The following is an 8,630-nucleotide window of genomic DNA, read 5'->3' as shown; positions in this document are numbered from 1 at the left end:
GAGAACGGAATTCACAACAGAAAACCCAATGTGGCTAAACAAAGAAGTAAGAGGTAGTGTTGAGCGATACCGTAGTATCGGTATCGGATAGTTTCGGCCGATGCCCGAAAAGTATCGGATATCGCCGATACCGATACCCGATACCAATACAAGTCAATGGGACAACAAGTTTCGGAAGGTATCCTGATGGTTCCCAGGGTCTGAAGGAGAGGAAACTCCCCTTCAGGCCCTGGAATCCATATTAATGTGTAAAATAAAGAATAAAAATAAAAAATATTGATATACTCACCCTCTGACGCGTCCTGGTTGTAAGCGCCAGCTTCCGTTCCTAAGAATGAGCGCTTGAAAGTCCTTAGATGATTTTGCGGCCTGTGATTGGTCACGTTGCGGTCACGTGACCGCTCTGCGACCAATCACAGGCCACAACGTCATCTAAGGACTTTCAAGCGCTCATTCTTAGGAACGGAAGCTGGTGGTTACATCGGTAAGGTCCAGGCTGCGTCGGAGAGGTGAGTATATCAATATTTTTTATTTGTATTCTTTATTTTACACATTAATATCGATCCCGATATCAATTCCCGATACCACAAAAGTATCGGATCTCAGTGTCGGAATTCCGATACAGCAAATATTGGCCGATACCCGATACTTGCGGTATCGGAATGCTCAACACTAGTAAGAGGGACAGTTAACAGTAAAATGAAAGCATTTAAACTACTAAAGCAGGATGACACTGTTGAAGCTCTAACAAACTATCGGGAGAAAAATACTTTATCTAAAAAACTCATTAAAGCTGCCAAAAAGGAAACAGAGAAGCACATTTCTAAGGAGAGTAAAACTAATTCTAAACTGTTCATCAACCATATCAATAGTAAAAGAATCAAAAGTGAAAGTGGATGACCCTTAAAAAATTGTGAGGAAAGAATTGTTGTAGATGATGAGGAAAAAGCTAATATATTTAACACCTTCTTCTCCATGGTATTCACAGTGGAAAATAAAATGCTAGGTGAAATGCCGAGAGACAGAGAAAACACTATATTAAGGGTCATCAATCTAACCCAAGAAGAGGTGCGAAATCAGCTAAATATGATTAAAATAGATAAATCTCTGGGTCCGGATGGCATACACCCATGAGTACTAAGAGAACTAAGTAATGTCATAGACAAACCATTATTTCTTATATTTAGGGGCTCTATAGTGACGGGGTCTGTTCCACAGGACTGGCGCACAGTTAATGTGGTACCAATATTCAAAAAGGAATCTAAAAGTGAACCTGGAAATTATAGACCAGTAAGGCTGCTTTCACACTTGCGTTTTTGAACGCTGCGTTTTTTACCAAAAAAACGCATGCGTTTTTTTCCCCTATATTTAACATTGAAAACGCATGCGTTTTTTGGTGTACGCGTTTGCATGCGTTTGTGAACGCATGCGTTTTTTAACTGCATGCGTTCATTTTATAAAATGCAACTTGTAGTATTTTGAGGGGCGTTTTTTTTTCCTAAAAAAACGCATGCGTTTACATGCGTTTTTTTTGGACAAAAAAATGCATTGGAGTCAATGGAGACGCATGCGTTTTTTTTGACATGCGTTTGCATGCGTTTGCATGCGTTTTTTTGACGCATGCGTTTTTTTTGGCACCACTGAATTAACTGTAGATAAAGATGTCTAGACACTGATAAGACTCTCCCATAGCAGCAAGGTTATAAAGGGAAGGTGGGGGGAAGTTTCTGGTCACTTCTCATCAGACTCCAAAGAAGACAGCACCCTGCCCGGACGCATTCTTGGACAAGACACAGAGCAATGTGAGTATATCCTAGCCAATGCATTCATTTTCAATTTTTTGGATCTACATCTCCTAATTTCTTCTATTTTTTTTCTTTCAACACGCATCAGAATGTCTTCTCCGGTTTCCTCGTCTGATGAGGAGTTCCAGCCACGTCAATCAGAAGTGGATCACGTGAGTGAGGTATGTTTTTTGTACGTCAGCTTGGTAAGTATTGACTGTCACATCGACACATGAGGCAATTTTTTTTTTTAAATTTTATAGAGCACTTCAACAGAGGGACAGAGAGGTACTGAGCAGCGGAGTCAAGGTCCAGGTGGAAGACGGCAGCGGGTATGTATACCAGGCAGACTGTCCTTATTGTAATATTCTTTTAACTTCCTTTCTGTACCCTTGTTTTTCTATACATATTTCTTATATCATCCTTTTCTGAAAGTTGTCTTTCATATTCCTGCCCTTTCTCATCTTCGTGTCTTATTTTTTACAAATGTGGTTGAGCAAACTTAAATGATTTTGTTTTAATTTTAGGTTTCACAACGGGACGACGACCGGATTGATAATGACCTGCTGATCAGTCTGGTCCAGGAGCGAGTCCCGTTGTGGGACAGCCGGGATAAACAGCACGCCGTCAATAGTGTTCTCCGTCGTTTGTGGAGTGAGGTGGCCCAAGCGTTGTGGGATGGCTGGGAGAATTCCACGCCACGGGTCCGTAATGCATTTGGTAAGTATTGCACGGTAGTGTGAAGCAACAGACCTTGGCCATGCTCTCTTGACTGTGTGTGATGAAAGAAACTTTTCGTAGTTTCTGTCATCACACACAGTCACAAGAGCACGGCCAAAAGTTCTTATTCTGACCATTATATTTTATTGTTATTTCACAGTGGAAAAAGTAAGGACACGTTGGCGTTCCATGAAGGACCGCTTCAACTGTGACCTACGTGCAGAGAAGAGTGCAGCTAGTGGTTCCGGAGCAAGGCACCGGCTCTACAAATACCACCGTGTGTTGGCCTTCCTGAGACCGGTCCTTCTCATGAGAACGTAAGTATTTCTCACATGCCTCCGGTTGTATTGCATTGACATAATCTGTCACTTTTAATTCCACAGGATGTACCGTCTTGTTGTAGTTTGGTATTAATTTTCTGTTTTGTTTTTTCACAGCACACACTGCACGACTGTCGCCACAGGTGCTGGAGCGGTCCTTCAGCCGGAAGCCACGGACCCGTCCCAGCCATCCAGCAGCGCAGCACCAGGTGGGTCTTCCACACTCACTGGAGACCAGGGGGCTGGCCCATCAGGTCTTCCCCTTTCGCAGTCCTCTTTCGCTGCACCCATTTTGGCGGGCTCATCCCGGCAGCGACAGAGGGCTTCGGATAGGTCCCTCATGCCCGAGTTTTTACACTTGAGCTCGGTTTTACATGATGCTATCAAGGCTTTAGGTGACAGAATGGATGCGAACCATAATCTCTTAAATTGCCGCATCCAGGATGTCGCCAAAAGCGTTGATCAATTGAAAGCCGACCTCAATAAGCCAGCTCAGCATTTTTTCAATCAAATCCTAGAGGGCATGTCGGAACACCTTAGCCCTGATCTCCAGCTGAGTGTGATGCAGGCCTGCAATGTTGCTTTTGTGCAGGCTATGCAGCAGAGTCAGAGTCGTAATGTGGCGGCCTATCCAACTGTGCCGTCACTGTCACAAGTAAACACTATTCCTACCTCTGCTGCATACCACTGCACGGCCACCTCTATTCCCTCTACAGGTGTACTCCACTACAGCGCCAACACGATGACGAGTGCTGTTGGACATCCCACCGCCACCACCGTGACGACCGCTGCTCCGGCTTGGACCTCCTCCGCTGACACCACGAGGACGCAGGACCCTGGTATGGCTTATCGGGCCGGCACCCTCCCGATGCAGCAGGACCCATCCATGCAATATCGGACCGGCCCACCCCAGATGCAGCAGGACCGAGGCCTGGCATACCGGACCGGACCCACCCCGATGCAGCAGGACCGAGGCGTTGCATACCGGACCGGACCCACCCCGATGCAGCAGGACCGAGGCGTTGCATACCGGACCGGACCCACCCCGATGCAGCAGGACCGAGGCGTTGCTTTCCTGGCAGGACACCCCCCGATGCAGCAGGACCCATCCATGGCGTATCGCACCGGGCCCCCCATGATGCAGCACGACCAAGCCATACCTTTCCAGGCAGGACCCACCCTGATGCAGCAGGACACATCCATGGCTTTATGTTCCCCCCCACCAGCAATGCAGCAGGACACTGTTATGGGATTTGTTTCCCCCCCCCCCCAACGAGGCACCAGGATCCTGGAAGGGTTTTTGTTTCCCCACCCCCAACGAGGCACCAGGACCCAGGCGTGAGTTTATCTTTCCCCCCATTGGACTCAGACATTGCCGAGCGCTCCACAATGGAGACTGACTGTGTGGAGCCGGGTCCTGACGTGTCTCCCGCCCACACTGTACAACATAGCCCAAGAAGACTTCCCCCAACCCGGAAAACCCAACGTAAAACTGGCAAAACGCATAAAAAACAGAAAACTTTGATTATTCCTCCCCCATCACCTACCGATGTGTCTCAACATTCCAGTGTGTCTCAAGCCCCTCATGTTTTAAGCCCCATCCCCGAACTTCCAGACCCTTCAAGTTTTGTTGCCCATTCTCCTGCCACCTCTGCCTCCTCCATGGTGAGCCAGGCTTCAGTTCTGAATACCCCCCAGTTACGTTACTCAACCCCAAGCCGGCGTGGTTCAACCCGGCGCGGTACCAAAAAATAAATTTGTTTTCTTTTTCCTCAATAAAAAAAAAGTTTATTTGAAAAAATTATGTTTGGTTTATTGTGTCTATCACCTCTCTCAATACACACCAATAAACTTCATCACACACTTATTCTTTTGGCCTACACATATCTCCAGTAGTATAAAATACAAGACAACATCTATATGTGTTTCTTTAGTATACAGATATGAGTTGGCCAAAAAAATAGTATTTATTTCCATACTCTTTTATTTTTGTACCTAGTGTAGTGTCACTGTACAAAGAGAAAATGGTGGAAATCAAGTTCAGAAATTAACTGAAACGGTCATATGTCAAAATATATACCTGACCGATTAAGTTGATTACTGCCTTGTATATTCACCATATTCTATATAGCTCATTATGTGACAATGGTTGTCAAACAGATGGGACAAGTGTTCTCACACTCTACATATCTATGCTCACCAGGCCAGGTGTAAGAAATTGTGAATTCATGATCATGTATATGTTTATCATGAATTTATTATTGCTTACACTTGACTTGATGGATATAGAGACCGTGACAGTCTTGACGCAATGACGTCAACAATATTAGAATTAATAAATAAAAATAATTAAAAATTTTGTACCATTATTATAAGTATGGGGCCCGTGGTTTATATCATTCTTTGAAAACCAAAATAGGGAGTGCAACATAGGTAAATTACGATGAAAAATTTAAAATTTATTACCTCAACAACTATCACCCACTCCTGGTTTTGGATTACAAAATATGATATACATATCTACTGCCCATCTTTGGTCAACCTTTGTTTAGACAGGAAAAAGATATTAGACATGGTGAACACAAAAAAGTTTATTAATTAGAAAAATGTTTATCAGTGTTTAATAATTGGTAAACATAAACATACAACAGGACATTTAAACAACATTGTCCTGCCATGACACACGTCCAATATCGGACACAAAATAGGCCGCAAATTGGTCCCGCATAAGACCAACGGCTGCAGTTGACCGCATCGGGTGATGCTGAAAATCAGGCAATGGGTGTGCAACAGGTTCATCAAGTTCAATGTGGGGTCGCTCCTTAGCCATTATATAATTGTGTAGCACCACACAGGCTTTGACCACCTCGTCCACTGTTTCCACTTTTAGATTGATGGCTGTTGCAAGAATGCGCCATTTAGCAACAAGAATGCCAAAGCTGCACTCTACGGTTCTTCTGGCCCTGGTCAGTCTGTAGTTGAATATTCTTCTAGTGTGGTCCAAGTCCCTACTAGAATAGGGCTTCAGGAGATTTTCACACATTTGGAAGGCCTCATCCCCAACCATAACAAATGGCAGCGGTGGGCCTTGAGTGTTGGGGAGAGGCTGTGGAGGGGGAAAATTAAAATTGTTGCCATACAACCGACGGCCCATATCCGAGCTCTTGAAGGTTTGGGAATCATTGCCACGGCCAAAAGCTCCAATATCCACGGCGATGAAGCGACACTCCGCATCCGCTATTGCCATAAGCACTACCGAAAAATATTTTTTATAATTATAAAACTCAGATCCGGTTCTGGCCGGTTTGACAATGCGGATGTGCTTTCCATCCACCGCCCCTAAACAGTTTGGGAAATCACACACGTTCAAAAATGTAGTTGAAATTTCCCGCCACATGTCCACGGTGGGTACGGGTATAAACTCCTCACGGAGTGCATTCCATAACGCACGACAGGTGTCCACAACAATTCCGGAGAGGGTTGAGATTCCAAGGCGATATTGGAAGTGCAGGGAAGATAAACTCTCTCCTGTGGCAAGAAATCTAGAAGAAAAAGAAACAAAAACAAAAAAAATTAAAAATCGGTTCTAATGGTGTGTTTTAAAAAAAAATAAATAATAAAAAAAAAAAAACATAGAAAACATGTCATAACAACAAAGTTGACGGTCATTGGTTTAGTTTAGGAACGTACCGTAATGTCACTAACAGACGTTCCTCAGGTGGAATCGCTCTACGGAGCCGTGTGTCCTGTCGCCTTATGGATCCTTCAACACGAGCCAGTAAATCCCGGAAAGAATCTTGAGACATTCTGGTATAATCCTGGAATTTCTCCGGGTTGGCATTCAGCTCCGCATAGAGCGTGTGATATGCTCCACGGCTCTCACGCACTTCAATGATGGGGTGCCTCCAAAAACGCCGACGCTGTCTCCTTCTCCATCTTTGGCGGTTTCGGTCTTGCTCCCAAGCAAAAACACAGGCAATGAAAATCTTGAAGCTGAACTCCAGTTTGAAATAAAAGTTATCCATAGAAAGATCCATCGTGACACCGGAAACAGTAGCAAGCTCTGAAAATTTCTGTTCCCCTAGGGTCAATATATTGAGAGACAATCATATACGCCCTCTCTATTCCCATTGGTTGTGTCTGGGTTTTTTTTTATTTATTTATTTTTTTTTTGGAAAAATGTTAAAAAAACGCAAACGCATGCAAAAACGCATGTAAACGCGTGTAAACGCTGCGTTTTTTGGACACACGCGTTTAACGCATGCGTCAAAAAAACGCAGCGTTTACATGCGTTTACATGCGTTTTTGCACCATGCGTTTTTTTAAAAAAACGCATGCGTTCAAAAACGCAAGTGTGAAACCAGCCTTAGTCTAACCTCTATTGTTGGTAAAATATTTGAAGGGTTTCTGAGTGATGTTATTCTGGATTATCTCAATGAAAATAACTGTTTAACTCCATATGAGCATGGGTTTATAAGGAATCACTCCTGTCAAACCAATCTAATCAGTTTTTATGAATAGGTAAGCTACAGAATGGACCAAGGTGAGTCATTGGACTTGGTATATCTTGATTTTTTCAAAGCGTTTGATACTGTGCCGCACATGAGGTTGGTACACAAAATGAGAATTCTGGGTCTGGGGGGAAATGTGTGTGAATGGGTAAGTAACTGGCTTAGTGATAGAAAGCAGAGGGTGGTTATAAATGGTAAATTCTCTAACTGGGTCGCTGTGACCAGTGGGGTACCGCAGGGGTCGGTATTGGGATCTGTTCTCTTCAACATATTTATGAATGATCTGGTGGAAAGTTTACACAGTAAAATATTGATATTAGCAGATAATACAAAACTATGTAAAGCAGTCAATACAAAAGAAGATAGTATTCTGCTACAGATGGATCTGGATAAGTTGGAAACTTGGGCCAAAATGTGGCAGATGATGCGGTTTAACAATAATAAATGTAAGGTTATACACATGGGAAGAAGGAATCAATATCACCATTACACACTGAAAGGGAAACCACTGGGTAAATCAGACATGGAGGACTTGGGGATCCTAGTTAATGATAAACTTACCTGGAGCAGCCAGTCCCAGGCAGCAGCTGCCAAGGCAAACAGGATCATGGGGTGCATTAAAAGAGGTCTGGATACACATGATGACAACAATATACTGCCTCTGTTAAAATCCCTGGTTAGACCACACATGGAGTACTGTGTACAGCTTTGGTCACCGGTGCTCTGGAAGGATATAATGGAAGTAGAGCGAGTACAAAGGAAGGCAACAAAATTAATAAAGGGGATGGGGGGAACTACAATACCCAGAGAGATTAGCAGTATTAGGATTATTTATTCTGGAAATAAGATGACTGAGGGGCGATCTAGTAACCATGTATAAGTATATATCGGGACAATACAAATATCTCTCCGAGGATCTGTTTATACCAAAGAAGATGATGGTCACAAGGGGGCATTCTCTGCATCTGGAGGAGAGAAGGTTTTTCCACCAACATAGAAGAGGATTATTTACTGTTATTGCAGTGAGAATCTGGAATTCCTTGCCTGAGGAGCTGGTGATGGCAAACTCAGTCTAGGGGTTCAAAAGAGGCCTGGATGTCTTCCTGGAGCGTAACAATATTGTATCTTACAGTTATTAGGTTCTGTAGAAGGACGGAGATCTGGGGATTTATTCTGACGGAATATAGGCTGAACTGGATGGACAAATGTCTTTTTCGGCCTTGCTAACAATGTTACTATGTTACTTAAAAATGATTAGAACTAATATAGTGTTGCAGCCACGAGAACTACCGTAA

The 8,630-nt window shown here is 43.7% G+C and overlaps 1 protein-coding gene across 1 annotated transcript; it reads left to right on the top strand.

Moving 5' to 3' along the window:
• Positions 1-1,011: 1,011 nt before the first annotated feature.
• LOC143796204 (uncharacterized) lies at positions 1,012-4,879 on the top strand. The gene is made up of 6 exons (XM_077281031.1): positions 1,012-1,068; positions 2,048-2,116; positions 2,312-2,504; positions 2,665-2,821; positions 2,942-3,663; positions 4,869-4,879. Exons 1-6 carry the CDS (start codon positions 1,012-1,014, stop codon positions 4,877-4,879), a joined length of 1,209 nt encoding a protein of 402 aa, XP_077137146.1.
• Positions 4,880-8,630: the final 3,751 nt, after the last annotated feature.

Source organism: Ranitomeya variabilis, chromosome 1 (assembly GCF_051348905.1).
Source record: "Ranitomeya variabilis isolate aRanVar5 chromosome 1, aRanVar5.hap1, whole genome shotgun sequence".
NCBI lineage: Eukaryota > Metazoa > Chordata > Amphibia > Anura > Dendrobatidae > Ranitomeya > Ranitomeya variabilis.
This window is presented reverse-complemented; position numbering and strand designations above follow the sequence as displayed.

Excerpts from the sequence above, each read along its gene's own strand:
- LOC143796204 (XM_077281031.1), top strand. The coding sequence starts at position 1,012 with ATGCCGAGAGACAGAGAAAACACTATATTAAGGGTCATCAATCTAACC. Across the intron at positions 1,069-2,047 it reads TCAATCTAACCCAAGAAGAG|AGCACTTCAACAGAGGGACA; the intron begins GTGCGAAATCAG and ends TAAATTTTATAG. Across the intron at positions 2,505-2,664 it reads ACGGGTCCGTAATGCATTTG|TGGAAAAAGTAAGGACACGT; the intron begins GTAAGTATTGCA and ends GTTATTTCACAG.